This window comes from Triturus cristatus, chromosome 1_2, assembly GCF_964204655.1.
Source record: "Triturus cristatus chromosome 1_2, aTriCri1.1, whole genome shotgun sequence".
In the NCBI taxonomy this organism is placed as follows: Eukaryota; Metazoa; Chordata; class Amphibia; order Caudata; family Salamandridae; genus Triturus; species Triturus cristatus.
Genome location: NC_140580.1, coordinates 737016930 through 737036250, shown reverse-complemented (window position 1 = coordinate 737036250; position 19321 = coordinate 737016930). Strand labels below are relative to the sequence as shown.

At 42.0% G+C, this 19321-nt stretch overlaps 1 protein-coding gene across 1 annotated transcript in view; it reads right to left on the bottom strand.

Moving 5' to 3' along the window:
* Positions 1-19321, bottom strand: part of LOC146867924 (protein-arginine deiminase type-3-like) — a 121723-nt gene that overhangs the window by 40718 nt on the left and 61684 nt on the right. Inside the window, exons 3-9 of the mRNA XM_085615136.1 lie at positions 17519-17591; positions 11336-11397; positions 9153-9270; positions 7359-7484; positions 4000-4163; positions 2472-2575; positions 2280-2391 (exon numbers count right to left, since the gene is read on the bottom strand). Coding sequence (XP_085471262.1) covers positions 2280-2391; positions 2472-2575; positions 4000-4163; positions 7359-7484; positions 9153-9270; positions 11336-11397; positions 17519-17591 — 759 coding nt within the window. The remainder of the gene's footprint in view (positions 1-2279; positions 2392-2471; positions 2576-3999; positions 4164-7358; positions 7485-9152; positions 9271-11335; positions 11398-17518; positions 17592-19321) is intronic.

Genomic DNA, 19321 nt, shown 5'->3' with positions numbered 1-19321 from the left:
CTGTTCCCAATTAAGAGTTAGCACTTATTAAATGTAATAAGGCAACCCAATGTTATCATATGGGAGTGGTAGTCCTCACTGCAGGAAAAAAATTATTTAGGAGTTTTTCACTACCAGGACATGTAAAACTTTACTGTACATGACCAGCCTTTTATTTACAATGCACTCTGCCCTATGAGCTACCTAGGGCATACTATAGGGGTGACCTATAGGTAATAAAAGACAGGTTTAAGGCTAGGCAAGGAGGTTATATTGCCAAGTCGAACTGGCAGTTTATTACTGCAGTCAGGCTGCAAAGGCAGACCTGGGACATGTTTTAAGGGGCTATTTAAGTGGGTGGCACAGTAAGTGCTGCAGGCCCTGGATATATGGCATATACCTTAACTAGGGACTTATAAGTAAATTAAATCTACCAATCAGAAGTAAGACAATTTTACCATGTTTTAGGGCATGAGCTCAAGCACTTCAGCTCTGGTTAGTAGGGGTAAAGTGCACAGAGCCCTAAAGCCAAACAAATGAATTCAGGAAGGAAAATAGGAGGGTGAAGGCAAAATGTTTGGGGGAAAATCAGCCTAAGGCCGACAGGTCTAAATGTTATAAAATATACATAATACAGTGATGGGCTACAGCCTCACAGATTGAAAAATCAAACAATTCACCTACACAGAAAGGTTTGCATCTAACCACAATGAGCACTGCGAGTGAAACATCCTTTAATTAAAACTAGGGGTCTTAATGCTCCCATTTAAAATCTTGGTTAACCCATTACCCTTGTGAAACAATAGGTTGGATCATTATTTAAGCTTACACAGAATTGATGAAGGTTTATACCATGCACTATGTGCAATAGCTCGCCTCGGAAACAAGATAGGTTTTATAATTGTCTGCCTACACCATGCCCCAACAGAACAGTAGGCAAGATGATTTATTGAGGGTGATTTTTTTCAACAAATCATAGCATATACTTTAGTTGAGATTACCATCAGTCTAGACTGAAAATATGGTTCTTCAGAAAATCGTTATTTTATTTATTGATTTGTTCACCTATGTATACCAAAATGTCATAAGACTTTTTTTTAGAATTTATAATTGCATTTATATAGCAGTTCATACCTATAATGAGGTCCCGAAGGTAGCACACAACTAATTACATTTCAGAATGGACTTTGATTCTACCACATTCAGATAAAAAATGCCAGTGCAAGCACATCACTACCCGGTGATGTATTATAAGAATCATGAGGGTGACCTCATAGAAAGTGGGTAGATCTGCCATAACCAAGCACTGCTGTTAGACAGGGGTTTTCCCTACCTGAAAGATTGGAGAGCACAATATTTTGGTTATCATGACATAACTCCAATGTGGCATTGCCAGATGAGTAATAAATTGATTCTCTCTAAGTCTCCCATGAATCTTTTGAATTTCATTTTTGGTCCCTTCTTACTAATGTGCTTCTGCTCACCAAAGTATTTGTCCTAGATCCGACGCTAGCATGAACAATCTAATCGCATCAATTTTCCTCTTCACCTTTAATTGAGGAATAAAAGGACAACTGGTGCTAATATACAGTCATGCATTCTCATATTTATCTGCTGCCTAGGCGATTGGTTGAGTGATTGGTTCATTCATTAATTCAGGAGAGGTGTTAGTTGCTATGATCATGAAAGCTTCCTACTCGCTTGCAGGTATGCTACCAGAATATTGTGACCTAAATATCGTCTGACAAAAAAAATTGTGTGTCCTAAATAGAAGTTACAAAACTATTACCACATTTGAATTAATAATACAAAATCTACCTCTATAGGGGCAATATTTGCATGAACAATGTTTAGGACACAATATTTATGGCAGAGGATATTTCTGCATATGATATTCTACCATACAGAGTACCCTCTTAGGAAAAATACTTTTGGCCAACAACCTTTTCTTAGATGGCAAGGTATTATCTCCATGGAGTAGACCCACATTCTCCAGTATAAAAGTTTATAACCAAAAGTGTTACTTTCTGGAAAAGAGTTTTCCCATTAACGGATGTGCCTTCCGCAGAGGTTTTTAAAGGAACAGGAGTATATCTAAGGCAGAACAATTTAATATTCAGAGAAAGGGCATTACCTTGTAGGACTACCATTATATCCCTGATAATAGGGTCTATTTTTTCAGAACAAATGGTTCCTTCAAGTTAGAGAGTAATTCTTTATTCAGTGGAGAGCACTGTACTGACCGAATCATGTTTATTTTTATCGATATATCTATAAGGTGTACTGTATTTTGACATTACCTGTATCCAGCGGTCCCCTCGTGAATCCTTCAGAGAGCAGGTGGTCAGCTTGCACTTAGATTTTTCAACCAAAATGGTCACTTCCTCAAAAAAGAGGGCATTGTCAGGCAAACTACAAACAAAAAAGAAAGTGTTAGAGGAAATGGTTTAGGTACAGAGTCCTAGGTGTTCATCCCTCGCTGCCCTTTTTACCTGCAGACAAAGACATCTAGGGGCTCCAGAGTATTTGGGGTCATGATCCATGGAGCAATTCGGAAGACCACCTCATCTGTGAATATTGGGTCCTTTGATAAAACCTATAGAGTTAATAAACATAGGTAAATCATCCTGCATAATAAACACATGTGTGAGAACCACAGAGAGAAAGCCTGTTATATGGGAGCCCAGAGAAAAAGGGAACAGTATCCTGGGCAATGAGGTGATGGGAACAGGGCTGGGATCACAAAGCCCATATTTATTTAGTTATTGAACCTGCAAAGTGTGTGATTACCAAAATGGCATCTTGGTGTTGAACAACCTGTAGCAGAACCTGCGTCTTATACCAAATAGGGACTAGAGCTAAAAAAAAGCCATGTTTCTAGGCTGTCCTGAAGAGCAGGTAGTTGATCCAAATGGCAAAGACCACCGAGGGATAGCCACCTGTAAGGAGATGGCATGACCACCTTGGAATACTTCCTGACCCTGGGTACCACTAAAAGACAATCGAAGGCTGCTCGCTTTGGTTCCTGTGACATTCCAGTTAAAAAGTTACTTAATAAAGGAGGGGCCTTTATTATGGATGCCTTAAAGCAAATGCAAAGGCTTTTGAACCAGGGTCGTTTGTGAATTTGCAGCCAGTGAACTCTTCGAAGATGTCCCAGAACAGAAGACTTACATGGGCTTCCCAGCAGAATTCAAGCAGTGGCATTTTGAGCCATCTGAAGAGGTAGAACTGTGGGAGCAGGAACTCCATACATAGGGGACTGGCACAGTCCTGGCACGAGCCACCAATAGCCGCTAAATGATCGTGGTTCGAATCTTGGCTGCTTTTCTTGTACAATGCTCTGTTCTGCTGGCTTGGTTCATGCTATATATATACCACACACACACACATACACATCTAATACACACACTGATAAAAATAGCAAATATGAGTGTTTTATACAATGAAGTAAACATCAGGGAAACTTAAAGGAGAAATGTAAAGCACACAGAAATGTACCAACAGCTCTTTCGTCAGGAATCGATCTTACACGAATGCCAGGGCATCCCTCCTTCAAAATTGTATTTCCTTCCCATGCACATATAATGCATGCAATAAACATACGTTAAATATTTTGGAGTGCACTGTCAGTGCCATATTTTACAATTGACCTGCAGACAGTAATCATGCCTTACCAGCAGCACATGTTCAGTCACACTGATAAACCAGAAAAGTTATCTGATTCATTTTTTGGGAACTGATCAAAGTGAAATCATAATCTTTCTGCTAATCAAGGAGTCACTGTGATTATGGTTTGCATTAATCTTTGGTTCCCTGTAATCACATTTTAAATGGCTTTTTTGCAAAGCAATAATGTATAGCTAAGGGTTGTTGCACACTGTCATTTTGTATTTCATACTCAAGCATTAAACAGGCAGGCCATACGTTATCGTCACGTGATACATGAGCGTGGGTTTCATTTGTGCCACAGCTGTTTCATGCAGATATTTCAATTGTGAAGCATGACTTTTAACAAACCTCTTCATCCTTGTTCTGCAGAGTAAGATGAATGGAGACCAGTCCTGAGAAATGCACATCTGGGAAAGCGAGCCCCTCCACGTAGAATGTTTTCTCTTTCTCTCCAATGCACTGAACTTCATGACACTCTGTGTCTCCTCCTAGAACATGCTGGTACCCGGAAGCTACATCATCCACCAGAGAAGGAAACATTACTAGTAACATATACAAACCACCGCTCCAAGCACAGACACGCTAAGACGCCAGGATATCCGAAAGAAATATAGGATGGACTAAGGCAAGGTGATAAAGCCGACCAAAGCTGATCCGCGTGGTAAAGTAATCCTAAAACACTCATTCTGATTGGACTAGTAATCTCAATTTGGGCACAAAAGGCATTTTGCCCCCATTGTCATCATTGCCGGTGCTAATATCTATTTGTGCGCAAATTGGATTTACGAGTTATGAGTAACCTAAGCGTAGATGGGGCACTGATCCCCGCCCCCCCCCCCAACAACTCCCCACCCCAAAAAAAACGCCTGTAAGTATAAGCACGGCAACATTTTTGAGTAAACAACGGAAACTTTATCCGCATTATTTACCATTGTGGCTGTAGGATTCGTACTGTTGCTGGAATGCTGCAGCATTAAAAAACACACGAACGCTGCGTTATCTGTGGTTCCCCTTCTAGTCTTACCACATCTTTTCACAGAGGGCCTCGGAATGGCCCTGGAAAATGCGATTACAATTTGTATGAAATTACTGTGTAGACTCGACGTTGTTCCACCCAGACCAGGTGGTATTCCGAGTTTTGCAGCCTGGGGTGTGAAACACATGACTTATTGCATAATTATTCCCCCTTTCTCATGGGTGGAGTGGCCATTTACTCCGTCAGACATTTACCCGGAGACTGGAGCCATTGAAAACGTGTTTTAGAAGGTGCATGTCTGCTGCCGGTGCCTCTGTAACTGCTTCCAGCTCTTGGGGACCGATTCCAGGAGGCACGGCGGGGACAAAAGCAGAGAAAGATAGACACGCATAGGGGGAGAGTGAAGAAAGGACAGGAAGAAAGAGAGCGAGAGAAAATAAAAGAGGGAAAGAATGGAAACAGAGAGAGATGAGAGGTGTAGGGAAGGGGAGAGGGAAGATAGATGGAAGAAAAGAGAGAGAATGAAGGGGATGGAGCATGGAAAGAGGGAGAACTTAAGACAGAGGAGGGAGAACTAGAAAGAGAGATGATGGAAAGACGGGGAGCAATAAAGAGGATGTAGAGATAGAAAGAGACTGTTTTGTGGGAGCCTTGATTGGCTGCTGACTAGGCATGTCTCCCTATTGTATTGCATTTTATTTGCATTCATATAGCGCTTACTACCCCTGACGAGGCGTCGAAGCACTTTTTCGTAGAGTAGCATGCTATTCCGAAACCCATAAATGATTAGTGGTGAATTAGTATAGTGAATGTATTGTATTGTATTTGCATATATATAGCGCTTACTATCCCTGATGAGGTGTCAAAGTGCTTTTTCATCGAGTAGCACGCTACTCCAGAACCCATAAATGATTAGTTGTGAATTAGTATAGTGAAGTATGAGAGTAATTTGAGTGGTGAATATTTTAGTCAGTTAGTTGGATTCAGAAGGATAGTGGAGGGATAGAAGAGGGAAAAGGTTTGCATTTATATTATGCTTGCTACCCCTGATGGGGTGTTGGCACGCTTTTTCGGCAAGTAGCACGCTACTCTGGAACCCATAAAGGATTAGTGGTAAGTTAGTATAGTGAAATATGAAAATAATTTGAATAGTGGATATGTTAGTCAGATATTTGGATTGGGAAGGATAGCGCAGGGATTGAAGAGGGAAAAAGGGTTTTATTTCTATAGCGCTATGCGGACACGAAAATTACCCAATGTGCAATATTTCATGCACAACTTCCGCTCAGATGCAAACTCCACTTACCAGGAATCCTTTTGAGAATTCTTGCCAAGGATATTTAGGGCATCTTTCAGCCATAAACGTATATTCACAGACAAAAAGACCGTTATGAATCCGACCCAGTGTGGCAAAGGGTTAGGATACTGTTGCTTTTAGTACCCTTATTTGTTTACTAATACACAGAAGGTGTCTTGTGAAATGTAACTTCAGAAATATATTTTTTAACATTGGGGATGCCAAGTAGGGTGAAAGCCTATGCGCAATCTTACAGTGCGTGGTGCACCTGCTCTGAACGTATTCCACAGCTTTTGGTTCCCAGTCCAGCCCTTTCTAACCTGCAGACGTGAGAAAGAGGGCCTCAGAGTTGCTAGTTGCTTTGTGCACTCTAGAAGGGTGCAGGGTGGCTCCAAATAGATCTCAGAAGAGGTTGACTGGCTATATCAGGCTTCTCCAATGAGTAGCTCGTAAGCTGCTGGTAGCTCTCCAGCTTCTGTGTGCAGCCCAGCCAACGACCTTAGCAGCTTTAGTCAGGCTAAATTAATATATTTATACCAAAATTGAAAAGGGTGATTTCAAGAAGAAAATGTGACTATTTTCCGGTCTGATGAGCTTATGTTTAATGAACAATTTCTAAAATATATTTAAAGCTGCTATTTCAGTCTTTAATCAGGCAGTGTTGGGGAGAATTATTATGAATATTATTATCTTGGTGCCACGGGCGTTGCAGCTATGGCTGTTAGAATTACCCATGTAGAGGCATTCCACATTGACAAAACGTTTTTTTACATTACTTCTAGCGGTCTTGCCTGATAAACTGCTGGTAATCTTGCATATGGTAACCTATATTGTAAGCTGTGGTCATTATTCCAACTCTACTAATATTAGTAGCTCTGGATGATTTTCATTAGACATAAGTAGTTCTTATTACAAAAAAGTTTGGAGACCCCTGGAGTAAATATATCTCCGCTTGGGACAAATCAAAAAAGGGTTCTCTGAGCCTACAGGAAGCAAAACACCCAATCATAGGCAGACCTCTAGTTTACTTCACAAAGAAACAACAGCGAGCACCCCAAATTGGCAAATGTACCGCACAACAGGAGAAATGCTTTTTTATTGTCCACAGGCAGCGGTACAAGCAAGACTAAGTTGTCTATCTCAGTCTGTAGATATGAATATGGAATATAAAAAGAGGTGCAATCTGTATTGCATACAAGAAATATTACTAAGTGGAAAAAGTGCCTCTAAATTTGGAGATAAAATAACTCAAGGCCACACAACATCAAAAGAAGATCTGAGAGTGGCAGCTCCAGGGGGAAACCCAGACAGGTGAGTATCGAAACAGTGGTAGCACACATCAGAAATACCACCCATTTGTTAATTTTCCATCCTCTCACTTGGTCCTCCTGACACTCTAATATACAATGATGGAGCTGGGCTCTCCCTACTCACCATGTTTCTGGAACACGGTCACTTTATCCACATCTTCTTGTGAAATGTGGAGGACCAGACTGTACTTCTCAAAGAAGGCATCAGGGGCACGGCTTCTCAGGATCATGGGAGACATGTCCTTTATATCTAAGAGAGAGGAGACAACCAAAAGGGAGAGAAATAGCTTAGGGTCTATGTTGCTTTGGTCCCAAGCAAGACTTGTAAGGTGGGAGGAATCACTGTATAGTGGTCTGTTTGTTTATTGAGGGATATTTATACAGCAGTAACCTAGTCAAGAGTAACAGTGAAGTACTTTAAAGGGGGCAAACAATATATGTGCAAGTTACAAGAGCAACAGGAAGTGTTTACAAACGTTCATTGGAGAAACGCAACATTTTATAAAAGAGTGCACGGTCGAACAGAGCGTAGACTAGAGAGACAGATGTTGGGGCTGTTAAGAGAAAAGGTGGTCTTTATGTTCTTTCATGAAGGTCAATAGGGAGGTAGGTTTAGAGGTTAGGGGCATAGTTTGACCAAAGGGACAGTTTTGCGGTTGATATTATTGTAGATAGCTTTGTAAATGAAGTACAATGAAATTATCTTTATGCAAGCTGGTAGGGTTAGCCAGCTGGACACTGTGGGTGTATTTGCATTGACCAGACATCAGGTCAACAGCAACCTGCTATTCATCTTTCAGTGACAATTAGGGCAGACTCTGGGAGGCCAATCGACTGGACATTAATTTATGTGTGGCAGAACACGTTTGTACTGTGGATCAGGCAGCAGGTGTAGATGTGCAGTAGTTCTCTTATTTCATATTAAGCTGCCTACAATTTCTTATGAATGCGCTCTTTGAAAGAAAGGCAGCATTTAAAGCATCCCCAGAGACTTGGAATTAGTGGAGAGGGTAGTGAACAACCATTGCACATGCATGTTGTTGAGACCGTCTTTGATCTGCAGCTGGAGCTTGCCATCATCAGCTAAAATGCCACTGACCGGTGATACTGGGAGCTGTAACTGCATGTTATCAGTGTATTGGTGAAAACTGATGTATTTTGGATTCGTAGGACACAGAAAGGCTCCATGTAGAGTTTGCAAATCATTGTTCAAAGCTAAGATCATTTTGGACGACATCTATCAGGCAAAGGGTGTGATGTGGAGGAGTCCATCTGGATACACTGTAGTCAATTGAGGTGACAGATCATCGGAGTGATCCTACTTGGATGGGGAGGGTACTTAGAAGGACTTGGTGGTCAAGGGTACAATGGACCTCTAAAAGATCAAGACCTCTAAAGATGCCCCTGGATCACCAATAAGGGAGCACCTTACCAGTGATCCTCATGGCAGGTTCTGCGCCACAAGAGCAGCTCCACATCTAAAGGTGGAGGGTCAGCGCACTAGAGTTACTGTCTGCAGAGGAATGCCCCAGGTCTAAAAAATGGAGGATGAAGATCCTTTATGTAGAGGATTAATTTTTTAGAACTAATACTTGGAGTATGGATGGTCTTGAATTCAGTTTGAGGGTAAATCCTACTCTGTCATTATTTGGACTGTTAGTGCCTCTGAAACATAATTGAGATGATTGATGTTCCATAGCCACCAATCAGACCTGGATGCCTCATGTTACGATTGCCATCCCAGAGCCATCAGTCGGTGTAGCATATTGCCTTTAGCATTGCCTTTCTGTTATGTGGAGTCCAGTTAAAATACTAAAGCCGTGTTGCAGTATCTATCAGAGAACTATCTGGAAATTGCTCTACCACATTTAATACAATGGGGAATTTATGGAGCACTAAGTCCATGATTGTGGTCTACCTTCAGGATTAGGGGCACTCTCGTCCATGCTGTACATGTCCTTGGAGTTTTTCTTATCCCTATCACAGTTCACCAGCAGTACTGCGCCATGACCATCTGGACCCCATGTCCAGGATTTCTAGAGGCATGGAGAGAAAGGAAATACAACCAATATCATCGTAATTATTTCAGGGGTGAACATGTTTAATGGAGAACAAGGCAAACATATAATGTGAAAGCACATAGACTATGGAGATGCTGATCTATTGCCATACACAGGGTTTTGAGATGATGGTTGATGGAAGAGCAAGGTTGTCAAATGTGGAAATTCACTGGGAGGCATGCACGAAGAGATGCAGAATACACTGTTGCAGGGTGGAAAGAGAAGGGTTGCAGAACCATGCATGAAGAAGACCTGCAGGTGAGAAATATACAGAGTGTTGAAACATGCTCACAGGAGACACCAAAAGTAGAAGCTTTAAGGTGGAGGCCCAAAGAGGAAGATGGAGTGTATGTAATTATGAAAGGTGGGAAGAGAAAGGTTAGTGAAACAGGGGATATGGAATTACCTGGGATGGAGATGCTCAAACACTTGGAAAATGTGTGGGTAGGTAGGTATGAATGATGTGGACGAAGGTAGGTCAGGAACACCCAGCTTGCACAAGATACAGTGGCATGGTGCCTGAAGTACCCTACTTGTAGAGATGGTGTGTTGGTACACATCATTTGATATGAAGAATAGAGTTTCTGAGATAGTGGTCTGGTAAGATCCAGAGCTGAAAGATTGATATTAAGAACACAAGGTGTTTGAGGACGTGAAAGTTGCTGGTTGAAGAATAATTGACATATCCAAGCAGATAGGGCTTTCAAAGTTGTAAGATGTTGGAGGCACAGAATCAAGAGAAACAAAGACTGGATTCAAGTTTGGTGGAGAGATACAGGTGCGGAAAAACACATGATGGGAATGAAATAAAAAAAGAAATGCACACTTTTAAGCAAAAATCGGCAATATTAAAACAAATCATATGCAAATTGTTCTTGACTCTGCTCCAATAGGAACAGTCCGCCCAAATTGCCAAGTCAGGTCCCCCGTGAAGCAGAACACAAGCAACCCATGATTGGTTTTGACTGATTGGGGCTCGAGATACGGGTGTAATTTGGTTCTAGTGGCACAGTGTGCACAGGACCCTTGTCTGGGCATACCCTTGCCATATGGGGTGGTACATCAAAGACATAAAGGATGATGGGAGGAATGCTTGCAATAAGTCTGACCAGTGGCAATCGCTCCGGGTAGCATTCTAACCCATTGTTCTTTTGCTCACCATGCAACCTCAGTTTGGATCCAGCCATATGCAAATCAGTGTTGACCCTGTTCCAATAGGAACAGTTCAGCCCGAACTACCAGGCCAGATCCTCCCTAAGCTGGAACACAAGTGCAACCAAAGACTGGTTTTGCCCTGAAAGGTGCTCATCAGTCAGGTGAAGCTTGGTTTCAATGGCACATTGAGCACAGGACCCAATGCCTGGACAGACCCGTGCCGAAAAACAATGGACTAGAAAGCAGCCTGAGCTATAGCCAGTGGGTGAGATTAATTCTAGCATGCTATCCATCACATTGTTGTTGTTTCAATTCATGTCCTAAGTGATATGGGTAGGCCCAGACGTAGGTCACATCCTCACTGTGCCCTAGGAATTAAGCTATACCTTACTGAGGGGACCTCAGTAGATCAAAACTATTCTGGGGTTGTTTGCGGTTCCTCCTGGAGGGGGCCTTGCCTGGCAGTCCAGGATAGACTGTTCCCAAGAGGAGCAAGGTCTGCACTAATCCGATAAGGTTGTTCTTTGTGCAGAGAGACATGGTGGCGGAAAACAATGCACTGGAATGTAGCCCTAGCTATTGCCAGTGGCTAAGATTAATTCAAGCATTTCATCCATCACCTTGTTGTTGCTGTAGCAGTTTCTGTTGGTTGCAGTTCTTAGAAACAGAAGTGCTGTTGAAGGCTCTTTATTATTATCATCATTTTTAGAGCCCTACTCCTTAGTGAATCTTAGTAGGTTGGGACATCTCAAATACATTCATTTTATTGTACAAGTTCCATCAATAAACATATCCTAATTCGTTACTCTCCTTTTGACTTTCTCCATTGCTTAAGTGCTACTCCCCGCAACCCGCTCCACCACTTTCTAAGTCAAAGCTTCTTTACCTTCTCTGCCCTAGAACCACTGAAGGTCCCATTGCGATGTGCATCAACATCAAGGGAAATATCTGAAATAAAATGAAATATCTGTTAGAGGCCCATTGCACCTAGAGAGCTAATAGTAAGTTGTTACTTTGATATCCCGTGCAGTTTGAAAAGCAAACATTTGACAACCATATGCATTCTGGTGTATGAATATTTGTATGTATGATAGTATGTTCATAAGTGCTTAGCGGTGTTTGTGGCATGCAGGCTGCTGAACACTTTACATCAAGAAGGGTAAGGAGAAAAAAAATGTGAACAATAGACAGATGTGTGGAATGGATCTCATCTGAGTGGAGCCCACGTGGGCAGAGGGAACCAGGAACACTCTGTTAGTGATAGATTAGATTTTCTTTTGAAAGATGTGTTAAACGCTTTTTTCAGAATTGTAGAAGTGCTGGTGCCCGCCTGATGCGCAAGTCGATTTTATTCTAGATTCTTAACATATAGCTGGAGAAGACAACTACAATTTGTTTGCATGTTCTACTCTGATATATCCTGGCAGGCTTCTTCTGTTGCATCGGTCCCCAGATATGGTATATTTTGTTACCAAGTAGAAAGGTGTGCTATTTGACATTCCCCTGCACATCACACAGCTGGTTTTGAAGATCTCGAGAGCCTGTGGTGGAAGCCTTTGGAGGTTTGTCAAGGTGGGAGATTTCTGGTTGGCTTCTTCAGCAATGTTTACCATTATAAAGGTCACTCTTGATTGGAGTCAGGATGAAATCAGGGATGTAGGAGGGAATGGCATTACCACGAGTCAGGTGGAAGAGAACCAGGGCTTGAATAGAGCCATGCCTGTTAAGAGGGTCTTGAAGTGGGTTTCATGTTCAGCTTTGTTAAAGGCTGCTGACAAGATAATTAGGACAAGGTCACGGGGTTCATCAATGTAAGCAATGAATAGTGCAACAGCAGCAACTTGCATGGCAAGTCTTGTTGTTGGGAATATCTGAAAGTCATGTAAGGAATGTTTGAATTAGTTTCAGATGCAGGTTCATTTTCCAGTCTATTGTGTGTTTTTCTCATTATGTAGCTACAGACAGCGATCAAAAAATATAACTCAGTCTTGTCAAAAGGGACAGTCCAACCCAAACAGCTAGGCTAATGTATGGGAACACAAGTAACCTCAGACATATCTCAGCCTTGTTTGTGAGGTGCACCTTCAATTCTAAGGCATAGCAAGGGTGTGAGGGCCCATCTGTGCATCATACGCATCCTACATAGAGGTGGGCCCATAACAAGGCATTGGATGCACATATTCTTCTTCTCCTATAATCTGGGCTAATTATTCCTCCTGGCAAACTATGCATTGGACATTAATTATTATTTTATTGCTAATTACTTGTAATTATATTTATAAGAGAATATGAATTTTCTGCTTTGGTAGTATGCTTAGAGAATTCTTTTTTAAATTTTATTTATTGACCTGTTGCTTTTATAGAACAGAAGGGTGGGAAGTGTTTTTAATATATATTGTACACTTTTTTGTGAACTGGTTATGCATATTGAATATTAAATCTATTAATCATGTATACATTTTAATGTATTAAATATTGAATTGAATTTGTAAAACTAAGTGATTGTGCTTTAATTCCTTTAATAACTTAATAATGTATTATTTATGCATGCCTATTGTTTGGAATAATTGATTGAATCCTTTTTCATGTTTTAGTTGTTTAAATATTTAGTATATTTCTATTACCTTTCTCATTTATTGTGATTTGCTTATTTTTTAAAGTATTGTTTTAATTTTTTTTGCAGAGTGTTCACTTTGTAGGACAAGAGTGTGGAAAGTGTTTTACAAATACATATATTATCTATCTATCTATCTATCTATCTATCTATCTATCTATCTATCTATCTATCTATCTATCTATCTATCTATCTATCTATCTATCTATCTATCTATATATATATATATATATATATATATATATTTATAATATTTTTATTGGCAAACTATTTGGAATTCGTTATTTTGTTTTTCTAGAGATTACAAGTATATTATATTTAAATAATTTAAGAACATTTTAGCACTCTTTAGAATTGTTTTAAATATTATGTTTAATATTTTGTTACTTAACATTTTTTATTAGCTGGTATTTGTGTTTGTTGTGTTTGTTACATTTTATTAGTTATTTGAAGCTTGATTTTGTTGGGTTTGTCGTTTGTAGTAAAGTATGCAGGTACATTTATTAAATATAGTTGTATTGAGTTTTAAACTTTTAATTGCATATTTGTTAACTGTTTAAAGAGCTTAGAAATGTTGTATGTGTGTAATTTGAGATATTTGGTTTATATTTTTGGCTCATATGATTATGATTTCTAATATATATATATTTATGTTTTTTTAAATAACTATTATTTTAAAATCTCATATTTGTTTTATGTATTGTATTGTTATTTATAGTTTACTATTTTCTAATTATTTTAAATTGATATTTTTATATTTTCTATGTTGTCACTTTCCTTTTTATTTTCCAGTCACTTGTAAATCATTTTTACATTATTTTTTAAATATATTAGTTGAAACAATTTTATGTTCTTTCTTTTTATATATATTTAGGTAGTTTAATTTGTTTTTCTTTTCTACTGCCTAGGTTGGAGAAGGAAAAGTAAATCCAATCCCTCCATAGTCCGATACCTACTCTTCTGTTGCTTAGGTCGGAGTGGAACTAGCAAATCTGACTCTTCCAAAGCCAAATACTTTCTCTACTTTTGCTTAGTTTAGAGTGGGTATAGCAAATCCAAGCCCTCCAAATTGGAACACTTTCCCTACTGATACTTCAATTAGAGTAGGAATAGTGAATATGGTCCCTTCAAAGTCCACAACTTTCTCTACTAATGCTTAGGTTGGAATAGGAACAATGAATTTTATATTTCCAAAGTCTACCACTTTTTATAAACTTTTATACTGAAGTTTGAGTATTAATTCATTTTTCTTCATGTGTTTGTTTTTCAATTTTTGTTAGTTTGAAAGTAGAATTGTAAACATATTGATTAATCTTCACTACAAGTGTAAACAAAGATTTGACTTCTAGTCTGTTGTTTTGATTGGCAAATGTATAACATTGAAACATTTGTTATATTTTTGTATGATCAAAGATAAAAAAAGTCAGATGAAACTAAGAAGGGCATGATATCGAATTGATTGGTGATAGGAAATCCACGTATTCAATCAATACTGGTCTGTGTGCCAGCTTTTCTATCCTTAGCTACAGGAGAACTCTTTCTGGGGATTGTGCGCTCTGTTAGACCCCACATAACATAAATATGTAAGAAAAAGAAAGGATGTTAAAAACAGAAACGTTAATTATGCAACCACACAAAAAATACATACAGATTAAATATCGAGGGTCGAGCCACAAAGGTGTTTTCGGATGTGAAAGTGCTGTTGGAATCGATAATGACTCGATTTGAGTCTGTTAAGCAGTCAGAGAAGGTGACCTCACAGGCCAAGACTAATTTACTTGTAATTTCGCCTCACAGTTGCATAATATTGAATTCGAGTGAATCCCATACAGGGAGTGGGAAGTGGGTGGATCAAGGTGTGCCCTCCTCCTGTTTCAGAGGTAACATCTTGAGTTTATGTCCGCATATGTCTAGGGGCTGCATAGATGGGCCTGTATTACACAGTGGATACAAAGGAGCTGATTACGATGGCGGGCAGATCGCCACCGCTGGCCCGGCGGTGGCGATCCTCCCGCCATCATACTGTAAATTACCCACCGCCATATTAAGATGGTGGTGGGTATCGTGGTGGATGCTTTTCCGCCAGTCGGCAATCGTTACGATTGCCAGCTGGGACACAAATATGGTGGCGGTGCCTAGCAGGCACCGCCATCCATATTAGGGTTCAGGGCATTTGCAGGCCTTTCCATGACAGCGATGCTGCCATGGAAGGGCTGGCGGGGATTTGCTTGAGGGGCCCGTTGCGGGCCCCCCAGGGCAGCGGAAGGGCTGCACTTGGGGGGTACCTTTGGTACCCCCCTACATTGCCATGCAAAATGTAGCGGGCACCGCGCGGTGCCTGAAACTTTGTGCATGGCAATGCACAACATGGCACTTAACATCGCGGCGGGTGCTGCAGCCAGCAGCAACCGACGCAATGTTAAAATGCCAGATGCGACTGCCGCAGTGGCGGTTGCATCATAATTAGGGTGGTGAGACTGCCGCTTGGCAGGCGAGCGGTCCTGTTACCGCTAGGGTGGCAGGCGGACTAAAGTCCGCCCGCCATCCTAATGACCCCCAGAGTCTTGGTCTGTGATGCAGCACAACTTTGAGTGGGTTCAAAATGCACATACTGAGACAGTGGGCCCGGATACAGTAAATGTGCTGTTCCCAGTGCAGGCCCAAACCCACGCCTGCTCCAAGAACAGTGCATTACTGAAAAGCATGCCTGGCCTGCATTTGAAAGGGGGCAGATATCCCCCTTGCAGGCAGGCGCAGTCAGTGACTACTCTCTCCTGCCGTGGAGTGCCTGAGGGTCTGCGGGATTCCCGCATCCCCTTTATAAGCGGTGCCTTAAGGGCGAGTGGGTGCACTGACTGTGCACCACCTTGTTTTTTGTGGAGTGAGTTCACCTCCTAGGGCCCTATTATGTAAAATGTACACTTTCTCATTTGCGCCCAGTGCACCTTAAAACAGGTGCGCCAGGTGCAAACAAGGAAAGTGCGCCCTATTACATGAAATGTGCTGCCCTCAGAGGAGCCGCGGCCTCGCGCTGCCTTGGGGGCAGCGGATTCATGTGAAAAATGGGGCAGCTGCTTTGAAGCCGCTCCATGTTTTTCCAGTGCAGATGGCAACCGCCTGCACTTTTAAAGGGGATTAGAGATCTCCTTGCAGGCGGGTGCAGTGAGTGACTGTGCCCACCCATTTCCCCCTCCAGAGGGCTGCTATCAGGGTGCGAACTGCCAGTGCACCACTAAGGTTGCAAACTGCCAGTAGCTCCCTGTCATCTTCTTTACCTTTGCCCCAGTTTCTGTAATACAGCGCAGGTGCAGATGCAAAGGGATTACCTCATGCCCCCATGCAAATGAGGGACCGCCCTCTTAAGGAAGCGCTGGTGCTGTATGCACACCACCGCTTTCAGTATTATAGAAGGGGACACACAAACGTCTGCGGTACCTTCTGTAATATCAAAGTGCCTCGGGGGCACGCAAAGTGGGCGCAGTGTTAGCGACAGTTAACGCTGCCTTGAGAATAGGGCGCTGGCCCTATTGCCACGGGAACAACAAAAAAGTGACTTTCCCGTGGCGATAGGGGCTTGAGAATATGCTCCTAAATGTCATAGCTTCACAATAGTACACAACTGTGAATGCATAAAAGGTATTAATTTACTCTATACTGAAGCGTTAACCTACTGGAATAAATGTGTGCCTTATATTTGACAATCAGGCCTATTGTGTCTATTGTCTATCAGTCTCAGGCAGGATTTGTGTCTGGTGTCAGTTCCAAAGACAGTGGAAACTAGAGCACCATCCTTAAATCAACCACATTTCGGTGCATTTGATCCATAAGAGTGCACAAAGCAGAACAGTACATATAATTAAAAAATATTATAAAAATCATCCAATTCATAGCAATAAATGTAATGTTCATACAAAATCAAACCAGAAAGTAGAGTAAATTCTGTGCCTCAGCTAAAGAAAGATGTAGGCTTACTTGTGCAAGTTGTTTTTATATTTGAAAGAGAGGATCACTAGCCCTGTCTGGTACATGTACTAGTCTGCTCGTGTTTTTCTAGAAGGGAATCCCTTGTTACTATTTTCAAGTGGTTTCTACTAGATGTAGTTTTTATTGTATTTTTTCCATACCCGATACACCGCCAGGAAGAAGCTCCCATTGGAGGGCATCCGATTCCTGGAACTGGTTCATCCTGTCTAACCAGGTCTTAGTTACAGTGGGTATTACTTTTCATCCAGCACTCCCATTGTGTGGTTTCTGCTGGACACATTCACACCAAAGTCCGAAAACCCATTGGTGACAACTGAATGCAGTCCAAAACACTTTTAACGCATCCATTTTATTTTCAACCAGGGAGTTGTATGAACTGACGACAAAGGGTCGGTGTGTGCGTTTAAGCCTGCACGAGTGGCAGAAGGTGCTCTGCTTGTGTATGCTCGCGCTAGAATTGCTTTCACTTACCAACACCAGTGAGGTAGAGCATGGCACTGCCCAGCGCACTCTTCCCATATCGTCCGTAATATGTGAACTTCACCTGTGGAAACAGACAAGATTATCACGTACTCTGCAAAGAATATAGCATTATAGCCCACTGACGAGGGCTATATGGGAAAAGGCATTAACCACGTGGGCTAAGCCATGTGTGTCGTTACCATGCAAGCGGAACACCTTTTCCATCAACAACGCATATGCCTTAACCATGCATATGCCTGAACCATTCACATGCGTGGCTAAAGCAGTCAGCGGTCTAGTTCCAGAGACCGCTTGGGCGGGTAGAAGACCAGGAAGGATCGGGAGAGGAAAGACCGGGACGGTGTCAGTAGGGCTTGGATGAGGGGGAGGAGTATTTAGGGGGGGAGGGGATAGGTTTCAGGGGAGTAGTTTTCACAGGGATTAGTTTTAGGGCTCAGGGCAGCGGAGACGAGTCAGTTTTCAGGGCTGGGGGTCGTTTTAGGACTCAGGGTGGGGAGCCGGGGCCAGGGTATATTTTATTTTGCCTGGGGGCCATTTTAGGGCTCTGGGCGGGGGCCTAGGGTCGGTGTAATTTTTAGGGCTGGGGGTCACGTTGGGACTCACCGGGTTGGGGTAGTTTTTTGGCCTGGGGCCATTTTAGGGCGCAGGGCTGGGGAGGCAGGGGTCAGGGTGGTTTTTGGGCTGGTGCGGGGTGCATTTCAGAGGTAGAGACCGGTTTTTAGGGTTCAGGGCGGGGGTCAGGTTCTGGGTAGTGTTTAGGGCTTGGGCAGCAGGGGAAATTGCACTGCTAGGGGACGGTTTTTAGGGCTCAGGGCACGGGGGCTAGGTGTTATCTTTACCACGCATGCCTTTGCCAGTCATGACTTTACAACAACATTTGTTGTAAAGGCATGCGTGGTAAAGACACGGTCGTGGCTGAGACCGCGTGAGGCATGCATTGTTGAGGCATGGGTTGTTCTTCTATCATACAACCAGGCCTGGTTCTCCACCCTGAACCACTCAAAGGCAATCTTGGCTACAAATGAACTCTCCCTGCAACAGTGACAGGTCCTACATGTTCGCAAAAGGTCAATTAAATGTAAAAGATTTTGCAGTAATCTTAAAATGGGTTCCATATTGATTTCACATTTTTATTATCTTTGTGATTTTCTGCGTCACTTTTGTTTTTGTGCTTTCTAGTCACAAAATGGCTTGTAAGCTCCCACTCTCACCAAACAAATCCCACTATCTTCTACGGTGTTATTGCGTGTTTCCCAAATGACAGTGTTTCAGTGTTGCCTTGTTCGGCGACAGTACTAAGATGTGACACATTTTTATGACATTCTACCACATGGTGGAGTTATCTATCAAATTTTAAACAGACAGATTAAGCCGCGCAAACAATTCCATACACACTTGAAAATTGATTAATACCGGTGCACCAGGCCATTCTTACAGCGTTGAAAAACCTGGAACACAACAAATAAATTGGGACACTTGTAGGAGTGCTATGGTTTGCAGGTTGTGACGATACTAGCAATTTCGCAGCGCTGTCAGGGAAGCAGGGTACGCAGTTCAAGCTGTAGTGGCCTTCAGAGAATATCTCGAGTCTTGGCACTTAAATACATAAATACGTAAATAAATAAATAAGCAAGGTCATTATGGTCATTCTTGGACAGGAATTTCCCCAACCGCTATACGGTGGGGACAGGCGGGCAACTAGAGCCAAATTTCGGGGGTGGGGGGGGGCTGAAAAAGATTTTGGGGGGGGGCTAAGTCTTCCAGCCATAGGCAGAGTGGCTGTAAGAAGGG